Source organism: Saimiri boliviensis, chromosome 11, assembly GCF_048565385.1.
Source record: "Saimiri boliviensis isolate mSaiBol1 chromosome 11, mSaiBol1.pri, whole genome shotgun sequence".
Classification (NCBI taxonomy): domain Eukaryota; kingdom Metazoa; phylum Chordata; class Mammalia; order Primates; family Cebidae; genus Saimiri; species Saimiri boliviensis.
Window position 1 is genome coordinate 6,132,150 of NC_133459.1, and position 21,121 is coordinate 6,153,270.

The 21,121-nt window shown below is 47.6% G+C and overlaps 1 protein-coding gene across 18 annotated transcripts in view; it reads left to right on the forward strand.

Annotated features, from left to right (window-relative positions):
* The window catches only part of CAMTA1 (calmodulin binding transcription activator 1), a 964,942-nt gene that overhangs the window by 444,017 nt on the left and 499,804 nt on the right, over positions 1-21,121 (forward strand). For all 18 annotated transcript variants that reach the window (XM_039474351.2, XM_039474345.2, XM_039474346.2 and 15 more), the window contains one exon: positions 16,678-16,813. In XM_039474351.2, coding sequence (XP_039330285.1) covers positions 16,678-16,813 — 136 coding nt within the window. The remainder of the gene's footprint in view (positions 1-16,677; positions 16,814-21,121) is intronic.

The following is a 21,121-nucleotide window of genomic DNA, read 5'->3' on the forward strand; positions in this document are numbered from 1 at the left end:
GGTGGAGGGTGGAGGGGTGGAGGGGTGGGGGGGTGGAGGGTGGAGGGATGGAGGGGTGGAGGGGTGGAGGGGTGAAGGGGTCGGAGGGGTGGAGGGGTGGGGGGGTGGAGGGGTGGAGGGGTAGACGGGTGGAGGGGTGGAGGGGTCGGAGGGGTGGAGGGGTGGGGGGGTGGAGGGGTGGGGGGGTGGAGGGGTGGAGGGGTGGACGGGTGGAGGGGTGGAGGGGTGGAGGGTGAGGGGTTATTCTCAGGCTCTTCAGCCCTGGAGCCCAGGCCAGAGAGATCTGGGAAAATGTCCTTATTTGCCTGCATAGGGCTGCCCCAGGCTTCTCCGCAATCCTGGCCGGCTCTCGTCTTCCAGGAGACGACACCTGCCCATTCATCCCCAGCTGTCCTGTTTGCTTTGGAACCAGGATCGTGATTTACGTCCAGGTGCATTTTTATGTTTTGCACCAAAGGGTTTAAAGTTACTAGAGAAAACAATTCTATTTTGATGCACAGAATTCCTATCTTGAGTTTTCTTCTTTATAGCCTTATATGTTTTATTAGTTTATTTTTATTGGCCTGTCTCCTTGCTAGGACTAAGCTCCCTGTGGACCAGGGCCCGCCTGTGTAGCGCTCTGGTCCCTGTGCCCACCATGGGGCCAGGCAGGTGGGGAGCCCCGGGAAACACGTGGAGAGGGGGCACAGACCAGTGTTTGCAGGGCCAACTGTTTACGTAGCCCTCTCTGCGCAGCATCTGCTCTCCACCCATCTTTCTCTTAATAGTTATGGATTATGGAAAAGAAGAACAAAGCGCATTAAGAGGTTCCCCTACATTTGATTCGAGGAAGTTTTCATCAAAACGGCTCCATTGATTGGCCTTTCGCGTACAGCCTTATTCCCTTCTCACAAAATGAATATTGCCTTGTCTCCTTGAGAAAAATTGATTTCAGCCAGAAAGGAGAAGAGCAAACTCCCTCCTCCCCCTATTCTTCTTTTTTTCTTTTCCTCCCACCGAGACGGAATTTATCTCTTAGGTAGGTGGGGGGAAAACAGGAATAATTGGACCAGAAGCTAATTCCCAGAGATTCATTGTCTTGAAAGCTCCCACCAGAATGTGGGAAGCTTACCTTGAATTGCATGCTAATGATAAATGACAACTCTAACAGACCATCACATTGAGATGTTTAGTCCTTCCTGCTAGGAGATGACACATTAATTTTCTCTCAGATTTACACTGGATTCTTAATAAAATATCGGTGTTGGAATATGACAAGCGAGGGGCCACGGAAGCACTGGGTGCCATTTGGGAGGCATGGCCTTTGGCTGGAGGAGACTGCAGTGGGGCTGGACATGAGCCGGGCGCTGGGTGGCATTGGAGTGGGGCTCCCATCACTGTGCCGGGCTGGGGCTTACCGGACCTGGTTGCACCAAGCAGTGGGGACGGGAGGTCCTCTTTCTTGATGACGGTGTTGAATCCAAAGACAGGCGATGCCATTAATTCTCTCTCATCTTAAACTCCTTTTTCTTTGGCTCATCATTGACCAAATGCTTTCAGCATAAGTGAAGTTTTCTGTTTTTGATACAAGTTGCTGTTTCTTAATTTGCTGATTTGATGAGCATTTATGGAGCGTTTGCCGTTTACAAGTTACGAAGGTGGAGGGGGCAGCAGCAGCAGCCAGGCGTGCCAGGTCTTTGTGATCACCCCGCTTCCCTGCTTAAAAACGTCCAGTGGCTTTCCATGCCCGTAAGAGCAATATTCAGAGTTCTCGGAGGACCCACAGAGCCCTGAGGTGCAACCCCTCTGGATGTGCTGTTCCCTCTGTCTGGAAGGCGCCTCTCCTCGTTCCCGTTGGCTGACTTTTGCTCTTTAATCTCTCTGCCTGCTATCACTTTTTTAAGAGGCCGGGGAGGTGGGGGTCATAACCCCTGTGCCCGAGTCTGGACGCAGCCTCTTGTAAGACGCTATCAGGCACCCTCTGCTTTTTCTTCCTTGCGCTCACTGGAGCTGCACTCTCCAGGTTAATTGATGCTGTCTTACGTTTTGTGTCACATTTGTGTTAAGGTCGGCGTCCTCGCTTTCCCTTCGCTGCTGTTAATCATTCCTCTTAGAGTAAGATCCACCCTCATTCAGGAGCCCACATGACTAGGGGTGAGCTGCTGTCTCGCCCCGTCTCCTGCCCCTGCCCTGTTCTCCACCTGCCAGCCTCAGCCATGTGTGCTCTCCAGGCTTGGGTCTCCCGGAACTCTCATTCACGTCCTTGCCTTCGCCTCCGCTTCCACCCAGATGCTGCGTCCTGGGAGAGGGCTGCCCACCACCGCCCACTCACAGCCATTCTCAAACCCACTTGTTCGCCGTCTCTGGTGGGGCCCCTTCCTCTCCTGCAGCTCCGGGCCTGCCCAGGGCGGGCCTCTGAGAGTCATTATTCTTCCTTCCCACTGGACAGCAAACTGGGCAGAGTCAGGGCTGTGGCAGCCACAGCACCCTGCGTGAACCTTGGCTTTGATAGCTGCTCAGTGAATATTAACTGAAAAAATCAGTGAACATCAGTGTAGAGTTTTGAGCCGAGCCCCTGGGAGCCCTGGGGAGGAGCCATGAAGGAAAGGAGTTCCTCCGGCCTTGCTCTGGAGTCTTGGTCATTACTATCTCTCTGAATGGGTGGCCTGTTCTTCTCAGGGACCTCCAGTGACAATTTGTATGAACAAAACTATGGTTTAACACTCTTGGGAAATACAAATTGACTTCTTTCTTTCTTTTTTTGAGACAGTCTCGCTTTGTCACCCAGGCTGGAGTGCAGTGGTGTGATCATAGCTCACTGCAACCTCGGCCTCCCAAGTTCAAGCAATACTTGTGCCTCAGCCTCTCGAGTAGCTGGGATTACAGGCGCCTGCCACCATGCCTGGCTAAGTTTTGTGTTTTTAGTAGAGATGGGGGTTTCACCATGTTGGTCGGGCTGGTCTCAAACTCATGACCTCAGGTGATCTGCCCACCTCAGCCTCCCAGTGCTGGGATTACAGGCATGAGCCACCGCGCCCGGCCAAAAATATAAATTGACTTCTGCCTCTGAGTTCTGGAAGCCCTAGCTACCTTTCATCCCATTCTCAACTCTCCACAAAGACATCGTGGCCCCTAGAGATGGGAATCTAAGTGTGCCCCGACCTGCCAGGTTTTCCTCTTGCTTCGCTGTTCGGGGCCAGCCTTTCTAGGGTTATAGCAAGAATTGAATGAGTCTGACTGCACAAAGCACTAGCTATGGGATACTGCTATTGGCTATCCTTGCTTTTATTCAGAAAAATGACACCGGTTACGGTGGCTCACACCTATAATCCCAGCACTTAGGGAGGCAGAGATGAGTGGATCATTTGAGGCCAGGAGTTTGAGACCAGCCTACCAACATGGCGAAACCCCTGTCTCTACTAAAAATACAAAAATTAGCCGGGTGTGGTGGTGGGCGCTTGTTGTCCCAGCTTCTCAGAAGGCTGAGGTAGGAGAATCGCTTGTGCCCTGGAGGCGGAGGTTGCAGTGAGCAGAGATGATGCCATTGCACTCCAGCCTGGGTGACAAAGCGAGTGTCTCCAAAAAAATAAGAAAAAAAAAAAGGAAAGTGTGCGCTGGATCTCTGAGAACAAAGCTCTTTGGAAGCACGTGCTTCCGGGTCCTGCCCGGAGCACAGCCAGGGTGGGAGCAATCACGACAGGCTTGTGGCTTGTGGGGGCTTTTAGGCCTACGAATCTATCCAGTCGTTTGTTCTCCGATAAGAAAACCTCTTTTACGATTTTCAATTTGCCCTTATTTTAATGAAAAGAAGCTGGGGTTGGACCGCCCAAGAAGGAGCTAATCAAATAAAGCAAATTGGTGCTACCTTCTCCTTGTCCTGATTATTCCTATGGCTCCAGCTGGAATTTATTATGAGAAGCAATTGGTTTTCATATCTGGCAGATTGCAGCCTGGGCCCGGCCTGTCAGCCTTTTCTTCCCCCTCTTTCCATAAATAGCTGAGAGTGGCGGGGCTGTGGGGTGCGGGGGAGGAGGACACGGAATGCTTGTAACCGGTGTTCTTGCTCCTTGTCCCCCAAATCGGGAAGACCCCTGTAAACAAGTCAGAAGTTTCCAGGTTGAAAGTTAATAAGCCAGTGCCTTCCCGTGAGATTCGGGCTGTCGCCGTGGCTTCTTGGGGTTCCGCGTGGCGTCCTGTCAACCTTGCTACGTGCGAGGCATCAATTACCGCCCTCGCTGGGTTTGTGCGAGGGAGAGATAAGCAGAGGAGACATTCCTTCACGGCACTTTTTCACTCCCCTTGCAACAAAAGGAAGAACTATGGAACAATTTAAATCGGGCTCAGCCCGCCCTTGCTCTAGATGAAGTGTTTCGCCATGGGCGGTTCTCAAGGTTCCCGAAGTACAGTGAGTTGTTGCAACTATAGAAGGGGAGTGGTAGTTGGGGCATGCCAGGGATTTGAAACAAGACATCAGGAAGGGGTGCGGTGGGGCGGTTCCCTGGTTCTGCCCTTACCAGCTGTGCCACGTTGGGCAAGTTACTTCCCTTCTCTGTGCCCCAAGCCTTCTCACCCTGTAAAATGAAGAGAGCAATACCCAGCTATTAAAGTGGCTATGGGATTAAGATGAAATGAAACCTGGTTGTAAAGGGCCCTCCCTGGCCCCGGGCACAAGGTACATGCGGAATAAACGGCAGCTCTTCTTGTTGTCGCAGCTGTCCTGGTTGCTGTTGACGTTTGAGTCCAGGCCACGTACCTCTGATGGTGCATGGAAATCAGGCCATTCCGTGTTGGAAAGCAGAAAGAAAGTGCAGGTGCGTGAAGCGTGTCAGCTGCAAGGAAGGGCGACGTTTCGTGCTTTCCAGCTGCCCACTGGAACAGAGACTCAGCACTGGCTGCAGGAATAGTGTCCACTCTTCTAGAAGGTTGCAGGCCCTGTCTTGTCACAGGAGCCTGATTGACATTTGGGGGTCAGGGGTGGGAGGCAGTTGGAACTGCATGAGCTTCATTTCCCTCCAGCCAGGCCCTTCTGTGTGCCTTGTGGCAGGAACGATGGGCGGAAAGGGAGGCACTGCCCTAGGGTTTGCGTTCCGGCTGGAAAAAGAATTCTTTAGAAGCCATCCAGGTACTGTTCCTGGAGTCCCACTGGGAACCAGGACATCATCTGTTCTGAAAAGGATGCTGCAAGAACAGATCTTCTGAATTGAGTGGCGCAGTAGTCGGCCAATGTGGACAGAGCTTATTGCACAAAATCTGCTGCCCGGGCTAGGCCTGGTGGAAGGGGCAGACGGTAGAACAGTCCCCTGTAAGTCCATGGGTCGCTGGAATAGCAGGTTGGGTCTCAGTTGTCTGCACCGATGAAATTGGGGGTTGTCAAGGTCCTGGAAACGATGAGTTAGTGACAGAGGAAGTGGGGGTTTGAGGGAGAGGGGCCGTAAACCAGACCTGTTTTGGGTGCATTGATTTCTGAAGTGAGACGCTGGAAAGAGGGGCCACACTTTTTATTTTGCAGAATTAACCTAGTCTCAGATTCAATCCCCAGCTACTCCATAAATTTCTAGTTAACACCCACACACAAGACGTCTCAAGAACGTATCACCCCTCTGGTCTTCAGTTATTCATCATCTTGTATCTACTTGATTTGAAAAATATCACTCCCTAAAGTGACAGGTGAGTACGTGAGCAGCAAGTGTTTGGGGATGGCCTCTGCCATGGGTGGGCTTGCTGGCTGCACCCCGCTATGCACCATTCTGTTACTCTCTCGGTGCCCTCACTGTTACTCCCCACGGGGAACCTGACCAAAGGGACATGCCCTCTTATTAGTTACGGAGAACATGTGCTGTGTGCCAGGCAGCATCCCGGGCACCTTACACCTATTCTATTCACTACAGCAGAGAGACCAGGTTGTTTGTTCAAGATCACACAGGTCGGCCGGGCGCGGTGGCTCATGCCTGTAATCCCAGCACTTTTGGGAGGCCGAGGCAGGCGGATCTCCTGAGGTTGGGAGTTCGAGACCAGCCTGACCAACATGGAGAAACCCTGTCTCTACTAAAAAATACAAAAATTAGCCACGCATGGTGGTGCATGCCTGTAATCCCAGCTACTTCAGAGGCTGAGGCAGGGGAATTGCTTGAACCTGGGAGGTGGAGGTTGCGCCATTGCACTCCAGCCTGGGCAACAAGAGTGAAATTCCGCCTCAAAAAAATAAAATGAAAGAAAAAAGATCACACAGCTTTTCAGGAGCTGAGCTAAAATTTAAGATACAAACTAGATCTCACTCTAACTCCCCTGATAATCTTTTAAAAATATTCTATTCTGGAAAATTTTAAACATTCACAAATATAGAGACTAGCATAATGAATTCCCACATACTTATCATTCACCTTTAATATGGTCAGTCTGTTTTTTTTTTTTTAAAGTGGAAAAGAAAATTTTATTATAGAAATATTGGACGGTTTTATAGGATTCAAAGAGAGAGATACAGCTAAAGCTTGGGCACAGAATGGCAAGAGGGGTGAGATTCGGTGGTCTAGCGCAAATGGCTAAAGTCCGATGGTCTGGATCTGAATCCTTACTCTCGCACTTGCTAGTACTCTGACCTTGAACATTTGCTTAAGCGCTCAGCGTACTCAGCTCTAAAATGGGTATAAGAACAGCGCTTCCTCAGAGGTGGTTCTGTGCGTTAAGCAGTTAATGTGCGTAAAGAGCAGAATATGGAAAAGACTCACTCCAGAGCAAGGTTGGAGGAGCTCCGTCATGGCTCCTCCCCGGGCTCCCAGGAGCTCGGCTTGAAACTCTATGCTGACGTTCACTGATTTGTTCAGTTTATATTTACTGAGCAGGGCCAGGCACAGTGGCTCACGCCTGTAATCCCAGCCCTTTTGGAGGCCGAGGCGGGCAGATCACCTGAGGTCAGGAGCTCAAGACCAGCCTGGCCAACATGGTGAAACCCCTTCTCTACTAAAAATAAAAAAATTAGCCAGGTGTGGGGACACGCACCTGTAATCCCAGCTTCTAGGGAGGCTGAGGCAGGAGAAATGCTTGAACTCAGGAGGTGGAAGTTGCAGTGAGCCAAGATCACGCCATTGCACTCCAGCCTGGGTGACAGAGCGAGACTCCATCTCAAAACAAAACAAAATATAGTTACTGAGCAGCTGTCTTGGCCGAGCATTCCCGTGGGGTGCTGTGGGTGCCACAGCCTTGCCTCTGCATAGCTTGCAGCCCAGCGGGGAGGAAGAACAATTTTATCCCAGTGCCTGCTATTCAGAAGCGCTCAATCGTTGTTGGTTCTTTGAATTCTTCTTCTTATTATTTCATGGTTAATCTTATTTCATCCATACTCTTCCATTCCTTCCCTCAACATTGTTTGGAAGCATCTCTCAGACATTGTATAATTTCATCAGTAAATATTTCAGTATATTTCTCTAAAAGATAAGTTCTCTTTAAAAAAATATGTCTGAACGACAGCGGTCACTATTACCAATGAATAGTAATACTCAATCTTGTTACCAATGAATAGTAATTCTCAATACCCAATCACTGTTCAACATTTCAGTTGTTTCACAGATTCCTTCATTTTAGAGTTTGTTTGGCTCGGCCGTATCCAAGTCAGGTCTACATATTGCAAATGGGTGATCATTTCTTTGCCTTTTTCAGTCTCTGTGTTCCCATTCCAGCACACACCTTCTCTTTTTTTCTCTCTTACTTACTCATTCTTCCTCAGAGAATTTGTTAAAGAAGCCAGGTCATTCATGCCATCGAGTTTTCCATAGTCTGGATTTTGCTGACTGTACCCCAAGGCATCCTTTACCGCATCCCAGTGCCCTCTGCAGACTGTAGAAAGTGGAGGTCAAAGCAAGAGTTCTGAATAGCTTCAAGGTCAAGGTTTTTTGTTTGTTTGTTTGTTTTTTGGCAGCAGCAAAATGTACTTCCATCAGGGGATGTCTTAGTCCATTTGTGTTGTTGTAGTGGAATACCATAGACTGGGTAATTTATGAACAATAGAAGTTTATTTGGCTTCCGGTTCTGGAGGCTGGGAAGTTCAGGAGCATGGCACCTGGTGAGGACCTTTGTGCTGCATCGTCCGGTGGTGGAAGGTGGAAGGAAAAGAGAGGGCAAGAATGAGAGGATGAGAGAGAAGGAGGGGGCTGCCAAACTCACTCCTGTAATAACGAACTCACTCCCAAGATAATGACGTTAATGCATCCTGAGCTCATCACCTCTTACAAGGTCTGACTTCCCGGCAGTGTTGTAGTGCTGGAGATTAAGTTTCCAACATATGACCTTTAGGGGGGCACATTCACACTATAGCAGGGGACACGTGCTATCTGATTGTCTCTCTTGTGGTGTCAGCCATCATGGCTGATCCATGGTCAGATCCGTTGATTCATTGGGGATTGCAAAATAATGATATTTTAATTCTCTCATTTCTTCTTTTATTGGCTGGAGTACTTTTTATAGAGAAAGTTCTTTCTCCTTCTATTTGGTAACTCAAAAGAATAGTTTGTACAGGGAAGGTAGGATACATGCCTAATCTCCGCCACCGCCCCCCGCCCCCCATCTTTTTTCTTTAAGTTTTCAAAATAATGTGTTGGGTCTCTAGCATCTTCCAACAATGAGCAATTAGTTTTTTGTTTGTTTGAGGACTATTATGAACTCATGGACTGAAACATATTTAATGTATTTTAGTGGAATGTTGATGTTCAAATTGTGCCATCTTTAGTTAGTGGGAACCTATTCAGGTTGGTTCTGGAGTTTTCGTCTTCTTTTTTTAAAAATTGAGATGTGGTCCCACTTTATCACCCAGGCTGGAGTACAGTGGTGCTATCTTGGCTCACTGTAACCTCTGCCTCCTGGGCTCAGGTGATTCTCCCACCGCAGCCTCCTGAGTAGCTGGGACCACAGGCATGCGCCATCACACCCAGCTACTTTCTTGTATAGACAGGGGTTTTACTATGTTGCCCAGGCTGGTCTTGAACTCATGAGCTCAAGCAATCCAGCTGCCTCAGCCTCCCAAAGTGCTGGGATTACATGTGTGAGTTACTGTGACTGGTCTGGAGTCCTTTTCATATTAGTTTAAATCTTCCATACAGCAAACATCATACTTAATGATGAAAGACTGTATGCTTCCTCTAAAATCAGAACAGGGAAAATTGTTGATTCTCACCACTTCTGTTCAACATTGGACTGGAGTTGCCAGCCAGTGCAATAAAGCAAGAAAAAGAAAAGTATCTACAATGGGAAGAAGAAAGTGAAGCTACCCTTATTCACAGGTGACTTAATTATATGTGTAATCTATCTGAAAGAATCTATTAAAAAATTTGCTATAACTAATAAATGAGTTTAGCAAGGGTCACAGGATAAGATCAATGTACAGAATTCAGTTGTATTTCTACATAGTACAAATGAACAATCAAAAAATGAAGTTGAGAAAACAATTTCATTCATAATAGCATCAAAAGTAATAAAGTACCTAGGATAAATTTAATTTACAAATTGTAAAACCCATATATTGAAAACTACAAAGTCTTAATCAGAGAAATTACAGATTTACATGGTTGGAGAGACATTGCATGTTCTGTGATTGGAAGTGGTTAGAAGACTCAATATTGTTAAGATGGAATTCTCTCAAAATTGATTTCTAGATTCAGTGCAACTCTGATCAAAATTCTAGCGACCTTTTTTCCTCAGAGATTGTCAAGCTAACCGTAAAATATATATGGAAACACAAAGGAGTTAAAATAGCCAAAACAATTTTGCAAAAGAAGAACGAAGTTGGAGGAATTATAGTCTCTGATTTCAAAATTTATTATAAAGCTGCCACAATCAAAATAGACAGTATTGGCATAAGGAGATAGACAGCGGAACAGAAGAGAAAGTTCAGAAATAAAATCTTATGTTTATGGTCAATTTATTTTCAACAAAGGTGCAAAAGCAATTCAGTGGAGTTGGGGGGTGAAGAAAATAGGCTTGTTTAATTTAAAAAATGGTGCTGGGATAATTGGATATTTAATGACAAAAATAGGCTTGACCTTTACCTTACACCATATGCAAAAATTCACTCAAAATGGATCATGACCTAAATGCAAAAGCTAAAGATATGAAAGTCTTAGAAGAAAACATAAGACATTTTTATGACCTTGGGTTAGGCAAAGCATTCTTAGATAAGGCGAAATACTATTCATATAAGAAAAAATTGATAAATTGAAACTTAGCAAAGTAGAAAATTTTTACTTTTTTAAAGGAGCCATCAAGCCACTGAGAAAAAGAGGAGATGAGTTATGGACTGGAAGAAGGTATTTGCAAATCGTATGTCTGATATAGGACTTGGATCTCAATTATATGTAAAGAGCTTCTAAAACTCAAAAAGCAAGGAGACAACTCAATTAAAAATAGGCAAGAGATTCAAATAGACCCAATGTCTGTTTAAATGGCTAACAAGGACATGAAAAGGTGCCCAACACCATTAGTTATGAGGGAAATGCAAATTAAAACCACAGTACACTCACTAGGATGCCTCTAACCCAAAAGACAGATGATGTCAAACTTTGGGGAGAATGTGGAGAAGTTGGAACCCTCCTCCATTCCTAGTGGGAATGAGTGGGAAATGGTGCAGCCATGTAGGCAAACAGTCTGGCAGTTCTATTACTATCTAATCAGATGTAAATGTCTTTCACATATTGTTCCTGGGTTTGGAATCATGGTCAGGGAAGTTTTCTCTACTTTGAGGTTATGGAAAAATTCACCCACATTTTCCTGTAGAGTATGAACGATTGTATTTATTACATTGCAATCTCTGGACCATTTAGAATCAGCGCTGCTGTAGGATGTGAGGGGTAGACCCATTTTTGTCTTTCCATGTACCTCCTAGGTCTCCTAGATTCATTTATTAAAAACTTGACCCCTTCTCACACTGACTCGAGATACCCCCTTGACTGTGTATACTAAATTTGTATATGTAAGGGAGATTATTTCCAAATTTTCTATTCTGTTTCTTTGGCTTGTCTATGCATGTGTAAATTACATACTTTTTAAGATATAAAAGTTTTCTCATATGTGTTAATAGCTGGTAATGCTAGCCCCTATGCCTTGGCCTCCTTTTTGAAGGTTTATTTGGCTATTCTTAGTGTGTCTTCCTTTCAAATAAACTTTACAATAACATGTTCTAGATCCAGAAAAAAGTCTGGATGGGATTCTCATTGTTATGACCTCACATTTACAAATTAACTTGGGAAGATGAACATTTTAATGATCATAACTCTTCCTAACCAAGACATGTTATGTTTTTGCGTGAATCAAAACCTACTTTTGTGTCTTTTAGAATATTTTTAGAGTTTTTCTTTTAAGGTTTTGGGAATTTCTTGTTAAATGTATGCTTAGGTATTTAATTTCTTTTCTATAGTAAATGAGGACTTCCATCATTTCATTGATCTACTCAATAGCTTATATTTTAATTATCTAGCCAAGATATATAAGATATACATATATATATATGCATACACACATGCGTACATACAAAATCTATAAGATACTGGCTGATAATCTATAAGCCAATAGCTTATAGATACTTTATATCTTATATATTATACACAGTCTTACTCTCTGTAATCTACAGTATTACTGAGACTGTATTAAATATAACAGATAGATCTTATAGAATATTTATAAGCCAATAGCTTATAGATATTTTATACACACACACACACACACACACACACACACACTCTATATCTTTCTTGGCTAGAAAGATAATTGAAATATAAGCTAATTTTATGCGCGTTTCTTTACTGTTATATTCTGTGGCAGGCTTCCACTGATCTTTTTGCCATCTTGCACTGAGCACTATTGGTTTTGCTCACTATTAGTCTCTTAGATAAAAGGTTTCCTTGGCTAGCAACCTCCCTAGTGAGAACAGAGCTCCCTGTTGTCTTCATATTTTTCTCGACGTGCCTCTGCACTGCTGCAGTGGAGGTCTCGGAAGGTTTCCCTGTGGCTCTCTCACACTGGCAGCCTTCGTTCAGCTTCCCCAGGAGACCTGCGATGAAGACTTGAGTGTGAGCAGTTTGTCTGAGAAGCTATCCCAGGAAACATCAGTCAGGACATGTGGAAGTGAAAGAGAAGGAGGAATGCAATTGAAGGGCCATTCTCCCTACAAGTCACCACAGTGGGAACTGAAGCTTATGAGCAGAGAGGAGTTTCACATAGCGCACCCAAAGCGAGCCCCTCCACAGGGTATGGAAGCCTGGGATTGGCCCACAGTGACCTCAGCACACGGCAGGGAAGCCTGGGATTGGCCCAGAGTGACCCCCGCCATAGTGCAGGGAAGCCTGGGATTGGCCCAGAGTGACCCCCGCCATAGCGCAGGGAAGCCTGGGATTGGCCCAGAGTGACCCCAGCTATAGCGCAGGGAAACCTGGGATTGGCCCAGAGTGACCTCAGCACAGGGCAGGGAAGCCTGGGATTGGCCCAGAGTGACCTCAGCACAGGGCAGGGAAGCCTGGGATTGGCCCACAGTGACCTCAGCCATAGCTCAGGAAAGCCAGGGATTGGCCCAGAGTAACCCCCGCCATAGCACAGGGAAGCCTGGGATTGGCCCAGGGTGACCCCCGCCATAGCGCAGGGAAGCCTGGGATTGGCCCAGAGTGACCCCAACCATAGCACAGGGAAGCCTGGGATTGGCACACAGTGACCTCAGCACAGGGCAGGGAAGCCTGGGATTGGCCCAGAGTGACCTCAGCACAGGGCAGGGAAGCCTGGGATTGGCCCACAGTGACCTCAGCCATAGCTCAGGAAAGCCTGGGATTGGCCCAGAGTGACCCCCGCCATAGCGCAGGGAAGCCTGGGATTGGCCCAGACTGACCCCCGCCGTAGTGCAGGGAAGCCTGGGATTGGCACACAGTGACCTCAGCACAGGGCAGGGAAGCCTGGGATTGGCCCAGAGTGACCTCAGCCATAGCACAGGGAAGCCTGGGATTCACCCACCAAATCCCTGTCCATCAGGGTAAGGGGTGCTTTCAGGGTGGTAATGATCATCCAGCTGGTAGAACAGAACCGAGACTGGCCCTACAGCATGTGTCAGCCCAGCAGCCTTAGGGACGACTCTGCAGTTGGATCAACTCGGCGTGTTTCCTGCCTGGACACTTTGTGGCTAGAATAGTTTGATTGTATGTTGAGAATGATAATACTTACCTCCTGGGGTGGGGGCAAGGATGCAAGTAATGTGGATGATAGATATATGTTATGGGTATAGGTATGGATATGATTTGGGTATAGATACAGACATGCCAGTGATGAGCTCTGCCGGCACTGGGCACACAGTAGGTCAGCAATGACCGGCAGGTGGTGGCATTATAAGTTGCACGGCTTCCATGCCTCCTCCACGAAGCTTCTGTTATCCTCTCTGTCTGCAATTCCGTCCCTATTTTCCTGCTCTTCTTGGGGGAAGGGGGACTATCTTTTACGCCATCATGAAATATGTTAAGCCCTTCCCTGACTGGGCCCTGTGATCTGACCCACCTGTCATTTCTCCCCGAGCAGGACCCCACTTCCCTCCTCCTTCCTCTGATCCCTTCCTACCAGCCCTGACTTTTTTTTTTTTTTTTTTTTTTTTGAGATGGAGTCTTGCTCTGTCACCCAGGCTGGAGTGCAGTGGCACAATCTCAGCTCACTGCAGCCTCTGCCTCCTAGGTTCAAGCAATTCTCCTGCCTCAGCCTCCTGAATAGCTGTAATTACAGGCACCTGCTACCACACTTGGCTAATTTTTTGTATTTTTAGTAGAGACAGGGTTTCACCATGTTGGTCAGGCTGGTCCCAAACTCCTGACCTCAGGTGATCCACCCGCCTTAGACTCCTGCTGGGTTTGCCTTGCTTTTGATTCATTTCTAGGATGGCAGGATAGCCTCATTTTCTTTGCCTCAGGGGCTCGTGGGCCCTTCTGAAGCCTGTGTTTCCTTTTCGTTGTTCCTTGGATCCTGAGCTGTGGTAAGGACCTTCCCTATCATGCAGAGCCAAGCAAGTTCTAGTAAAATCAGATTGGTGAATTAAATACGATTAGGTTGTTCATTATTGCAAGTTAAGATGATGATTCCATTTATTAAGGCCGTTTAAGTTGGACACGGCAGTTCCCTGTGGGATTGTGTCCTGCTCAAAGTGCCAGGTGACAGGGCTGCTCTCAGAATGCCACAGGGCAGGTCACCGGAGGAAGGTGGGTTTCCTTGGGTGAGTGCAGTTGTGATTCCGAATGTGTCCATGACAGTGTCTGGGAGAGTCCCCTCTCTGTGGGTCATACCACTTTCGATGTGGGCATGGTTAGCCCAAGGACAGTGCTGAGGTCATTAGTCATATTTAGAAAGGGCAAGGGATAGAACAGATCACAATTCATGTCTTAGCTCCCGAGAGGCTAGACTGGATCAAAGTCAGGTCTTTTTTGGTAGATGAAGCATCTTCATTCTCCAGTCACAGAAGACCCATCCACAGAAGAAGACGTGACATGGCCACACTCTCACGAGTGTATTCATGCCTTTGAGAGCGGATGAGCCACATGCAGAGCCCATCTGTTTGTTCAAACATGTTCCCTTGCTTATTCTTTAGGCAGTGGTCCTAAGCACAGTCAGTGAACTTCAGGCTTTCCACTGATCCCATGATCTTCTAATGGGTCTTTCAGGGGCGGGGAGGGCTTACAGCAGGTTGAAGATTAAGGACAAACATCTAGAGAGGAGCTGAAGCGGGAAAAGGCTGGCATTATTGGCCCCACGCTTGAGCCTACCTGCCATTTAGAAATGGAAGCTAATGGGATGGGTGCGGTGGCTCACGCCTGTAATCCCCGCACTTTGGAAGGCCGAGGTGGGTGGATCACGAGGTTAGGAGTTCGAGACCAGCCTGGCCAATATGGTGAAACCCCGTGTCTACTAAAACTACAAAAAATTAGCTGGGCGTGGTGGCACACTCCTGTGGTCCCAGCTGCTCGGGAGGCTGAGGCAGGAGAATCGCTTGAACCTGAGAGGTGGAGGTTGCAGTGAGCCAGGATTGTGCCACTGCATTCCAGCCTGGGCGACAGAGAAAGACTGTGGCAAAGAAAAAAAAAAAAAAAGCAAGTGAATTGTAAGGTTTCTAATGCAGACTTGTAAGCAGGAGACAGATGCCGGTGGGTGACAGCGTTGTGACAAGCACGTGGAGCCATTTCCTGATTGTTTTCGTCGTACAGACTGAGGGAGGAAACCAACACTGACACAAACCAATCGCGCCCTGATCAGGAAACAATGAAGTATTGGGAGTCGCTGCCGAAAGTCTGTAATTTCCAGCGGAATTGCTGTTTAGTCATCACATGGCCGCTGAATGACATGGTCGGGCTGGGTGGGAACTGCAATTAGCCGCCGTCACCCTGGTGGGACCGTTTTTTTCCCCACAGACGATAGAAGATGAAGCCATCAACAGCCAGTGTTCTGTGCCGCCTGTGAAATGGCCCATTGTTCCTAGAGAGAAGAAAAGAAAGGGGCTAGCGGGTCTTGCCCCAGCCCTGGGGGGACAGATGGCTGACTTACGGCGTCCTCACCTCAGTGGTGGCAGAGAAACATGCAAGCGCAGCTGAAGAAGCCACTTCACTTGCCTTATTTGTGTAAAGAGCTCTCTGGCCGTGGCGGAGAGGGAGACGGCAGGCCTGCGCCGGCCTCGTGGCGCACAGCATCGCTGGCATCCCTCTTCCCCTGCTGCAGGTTCAGCTGCAGAGTGGCGCAGCGCTGCGTGGGGCACCGCCGGCTTTTGGGGGAGTCTTCCTTTGGTTGGATCTGCCCACAGCTACTGAAACTTCATTCTTGCCCTCAGCTGCGAGAGGGGTTTAGTGCTTTCTCTCCTTGGACTTTCCATACCCCAGCGTGTGACCCGACCACTGCTTCTGCAGATATGCACACAATCAGCCTCTCCTTTCCGTGGTGGACGCACGTTTTCTTTTTGGAAAATTCCAGGGTCTTTTTCTTTTTCATCCCCACAAGAATGACCGTCTAACTCTTAGCATTTAGCAAGCGGGCAGCTATTTCCCTGAGATGCTCTGGCCGTGACTGAATAGATGCCTTTACCTGACAGTATCCGAGACCCCTGACAGGTGAAGCCCAAATGGGAAAGAATCGGGTACTTAGCTTGCCTAGGAAGCCAGACCATAGATGCTCTTTCATATCTAGCAGTAATCTAAATGCAGGCAATGAACCAAGAGCATTTGGCCTCAGTGACTAGCTCTGCCATTGGTCTGTTCTTAACACAGTCATCCAGCGTCTGCGTTAAACTTATTTATTTCCTAATGCTGGATGATGGATTAAAAGATGTGTAGAAAATCCTTCCACAAGAGATAAGATATTGCAGGCTGCCATGACACCCCTGGCTCTTTTTGCTTTCTGTCTCTGTTTTGCTTAACTTTTCAGTGCCGAGCTCAGGCCCCCACATCGTATATCCTGATTAGTTTGTGGTTATTACTGAGGGGATGTTTTTTAAGCCCATCATTGACACATTTAATTCATTAGGTACCAAATCCAAAGCAAACTTTGGCTGGCCATAAAACATGGTTAATCCAGGGAGCTGCAATAAAAGGTGAAAAATTATGCCCCAGCAAATGTGGAATATTGCTTTTCTGTAGAGACTTTTACTGGTCGACGATATTTTTCTTCATAAATTTTTCTTCTGCTCTCGGTAACTTAACCATTTGTTGTTTCCAGACCACAGAATGGCTCAATGATACTCTACAACAGGAAGAAAGTGAAGTACAGGAAAGATGGGTATTGCTGGAAAAAGAGGAAAGATGGGAAAACGACCAGAGAGGACCACATGAAGCTCAAGGTCCAGGGAGTGGAGGTAAACCGCAGAAAAGGTTCCCTTGGTGCACAAATGTCATTTGCAGGCTGCAGTGGAGAATGGAATTGCTTGGAGTCACGTGATGCGAGTCACCACTGTCCAAAGAATTTTTGTGTGCCAAGACCCTGGTTTTTTTTTTTTTTGCTTTTGTTTCATTTCTCTACCTTCTTGCCCTATAGTCGCCATGCAAGTTTTCAGTGAAACTGGATTGAACTAAAGCACTCCTGTGTCTTGCAGTCATTGGTATATAGGTGGGGATTTGAGAGGTTCCTGTGGACTCATTTGTTGTATTTATCATGGAAGAGCCTCTGGGTGCATTGAGAGTTTTCAAAGTGTCAGGGAAGAGGGGAGGCAGGTAAGGACCTTCCCTCTTGAGGTGACCCGTGCTGAACTGGCAGCTCCTACCCCCACAGAGCCTGGCTTCACCGCTCCACTGATAAACCCTGGGTGTGTCAGCTTTAGCAGAGGTTTGAGATCATTAGATGGGATCACAGGTGTGTGTGATTCTTGCATGGTTGGGGTCCTGCAGAAACATCTTGGGATCTTGGGCTGACTTCTGGTTTTGGGCCTTGGGTAAAGACTGGTTTCCTTGTTCTTGTTCTCACCCCATAGGCTGTCGACCTTAGGCAGCCATGGAGAAATTCCCTCATTCCTCTTTGCCATCGTTTGAGGGCCTGAGCCATGTGTCACAGTGGTAGAGCGGGAGGGCGTGAGTCAAGGTGAATTCTTGGCCTGTTGGTTAACAAGAACCCACTTCCCTGCATTCCTTACTGGTCCTGGGAAGGAACCTCCCCTGGGAATAGCAGAAGCACCGCCTTGAGCCAGGAGCTGAGAAGCTGGCTCCGTGATCCACCTGTTATTTCAAACTGGTCCAAGAGAGGCATTCTGGAGTCTGCTGGTGTGTTGAGTTTGCAGGCGAACTTGATGGATAGCTAGGACTGTAAACTCACTTGAGTTCAATGGGTTGTATTTCCCTGCTGATGTTTTTTGTGATGTGCTTTGTCATGATGACTTTTTCTTTATTAATCATGTGCTTTTATGGCTGTGAAAAATAGCATCAAATGGCTTTTATTATATGACCTCACAGAGAGATGACTTTTGTTTTATGTTTTTTTTTAAAATACCTAATAACAATGCTTTATGGAGATACACAAAGCAAAGTCTCTATCCAAAAAATTCCAGTTCCCTGCACTCTCCCATGATCAGTGTTTGCACAGCGTGATTTAATTGACTGCACAGAACATTAAAATGCAAATTTCCCCAAATGCACTGCTCTGGACACACCTCTAGGACTATGACTGGTGATTGTACAAATGCATCAGCCATTGTCTCCGGGAGCCAAGGGAGGCAGGACTTGATTCTTCCTGGGAAGATCTTCATCTCCTATGCCGGAGGAAGCTGTAGAGAGTGAGGCAAGGCTGGGTGGGGCCCCTGAACAAGGAGGCTGCCTGCACTGGGAATAATAGGGCTGCAGGAATTCGCACTGAAACTCACAGCAGCTCCTGTGCCCGCAGGCCCCTGGTATATTTCATCTTTAGTAATACGTAAATCAGGAACTTCTGCTTGTGAGTAACAGCAGGGTGGAATTCTTCCTCAGCAGCAGCCGAGAAGCCCAGGGAAAAAAAAACCCAGAGTGTTCATTTTCTTCCCTCATGTTATAAATTAGAATTGTCACTGGATGGAATCAGAATGATTTATGGTTATTTTTAGGCCATATTTATGTTTGGAGTTATTTGTGGTGCTCAGACTTGCAGACAGCAGTCTGTCCCCTCAGAACTTTGGGAAAGGGAGACAGGCAGGCTGGGGAGGGGAGTCTGTGACTTCCTGACGTGGATGGCAGTGTGGGCAGTGGGAATGGCCAGTGACACGAGGTTTGCTTTAGATTCTCAGAGAGAAGCCGTCTAATATGATGCATTATGTGGTGGCCTTGCCTGTGAGCTCAGTGAGTTGTCCCACTGAGCAACTCAGCAAATATTAACCCCGTGTGCCTACTCTGTGCAAGGTACATTGGTGTCTGCAGAGAGACCAGAAATCACATTCTCTGCCCCATGGACTGACTCGTGGTTAAGTTGAAGAGACAGCCCTGTATGTACATGAAGGTCATCAACAGTGCTGACAGCAGAGAAGCCTGGGCTTTTATGAGAAGCATCCCGGGAGTACAGAGTGGGATGGAATGATCAGAGACACTTCCTAGGTCAGATGGGGTACAAGCTGAGCCCTTAAAGTCGGGTGGGACTGTGTTTGTGTATATGTGTGTGTGTGTGTGTACACGTGCAATTTACATACTGCTTGCAGTTGACCCTTTCCACTTAACATTGTGGTCTGAGCTGTATCTGTTGCTTTTGAGGTCTCTTCATGCCTTTTAACAGTCCTATAGCCTTCCACTGTATAAACACTGGAGCCGTTTCCCTGGCCGCAGCTCTTGCTTTAGATGCCTTTCATTTTTTAGCATTATCAATAACATTTCAATCAGTGTTCTCGTACATGTCTTTTTGGACACACAGGCAATCTGGACCCAGAATTGCCGGGTTAGAAGGTCTGGGCATGCTCAGTTAATTAGATACTGTCCTATGGCCACATAATTACATGCCCACCAGAACTGGAGATTGCCGTTTTCCCCACATCCTCTCACTTCTGAATGAGAGATGGTACCCTGTTCTATTTGAATCTGAGTTTTTCCTAATGATTACTGAGGATGAGCGCCTTCTTGTGTTAATGAGAGCCTGTTTCTATGAATGGTCCACTGTGGGCATAGGCCTGGGCATGGATTTTTAACCAGCCCTGAGGAAGGCCTTTTCAGACAAGAGCAACCCCCACATCTCACCAGCATTTCTGCTGCATTAGCTCTGATCTGGACCAGCGGTGGGGAAGCCCAGGGGGTGTGCTCTGGCACAGTGGGCGGTTGGTCCTTTCCACCAGGAAATTGCATTGAGGATTTCCACGGGGCTTTGTGCCTCATGGGAGGAGAGGCTTCTGAGTTTAGGCTCTGCATCCTTCTTTGGTGGAGTCAGTCAGGCAGCTCCCATAGACTCAGGATCTTCGTCACACCAGGCACGGCACCAGCCGGGGCAGGCAGTCCTGCACAGGGTCTTGGAGCTGTGATTTTTCTACCACCTGAGCTGTTTTCCTCAGTTCAGGGGCATGATAAAGATATTTGGATCTACCGTTTAACATATCACTTGCTATAAGCCTTCCCTCAGGCCAGGAAAACTTCCAGCCCTGTTTATGGAACTGCTCAGCCATCTCGCTGCTTTTGTTCTCAGGCTGGGGCCCTCTGTACACATGGCAACTCAAAGGGACATTGATTTTTCTCAGCCAGGCACAGGGTGGGGGCAGCTGCTTTTGAAGCTGACGAGCTGTTAGGTCCATGATTAGTTGTCTTGTCTGCAAGCCAAGGAGAAGCTTGCTCGATAAGGTTTCCAGGGATGACAAAGGTTGGCAGGAAGGAAAAGGAGGGTGGTTGCGATGTCACTGTTTCAGGAGATGAAATCTCAGCAGGTCTGGAGTTGGCCCTGCACCCCATGCAGATTTATGCCTGCTTCTCTGGTGCCTGACAGGGTGGAGGAGCTTTGGGGGTGGGAGACTCCCGGAGAGCAAAGAGCTGGATGTGAAGCCTCACTGGTTCTGGGGTCACTGCAGCTTTGTGGCCGGATGCACGGAGGGAGGTGAGCCAGAGATGATGCTGTTTTCTGGGCCATGCTGGAAGAAGTCCCTCCAAGTTCATGTTACTTTTCTCTGGCCTCAGAAGCTCATGGGGCTGCCTTAGGTCCTGTGTCTACACCTGTTAACCTCTCTGCTGAGAGTGCTGGGTGTCTCAGAACCCCAGGCAGCTCTGGGCTCTTGTCCTCTCCCGTTTCTTTGCCGCTGGGTTCCCACAACAGATGGGAGCCACACACTTACTGTTGGGACAGTCACGGGCTTACACATTTCCTATATACCAAGTATACCGTCTCACTGAAGCCTCATAAACACATCCATGCAAAGTACATGGTATTATACCCATTTTATAGACAGAGAGATTGAGCCTCAGAGAGGGTTTCTCTTGCTCTGCTTCATACCTCAGTCAGGGGCAGAGCTGGGATTTGAACCGGGGTCTGCTTTGTTCTAAAGCTCAAGCTCTTGCCCTTATATCAATTGCTCCTGGGTACTCAGATGGGATCTGCAGACTTTTCAGATGAAGTCAGCGCCTATTTATTCAGCATACATTCTTCCTTCATCCGCTGGGGACTGGAGGCTTTCTTTCCACCTAGTATGGCAGGTGGTGCTGAGGATGCCGTGATGTCAAGAAAGCACGTAGCCTCCTATCTC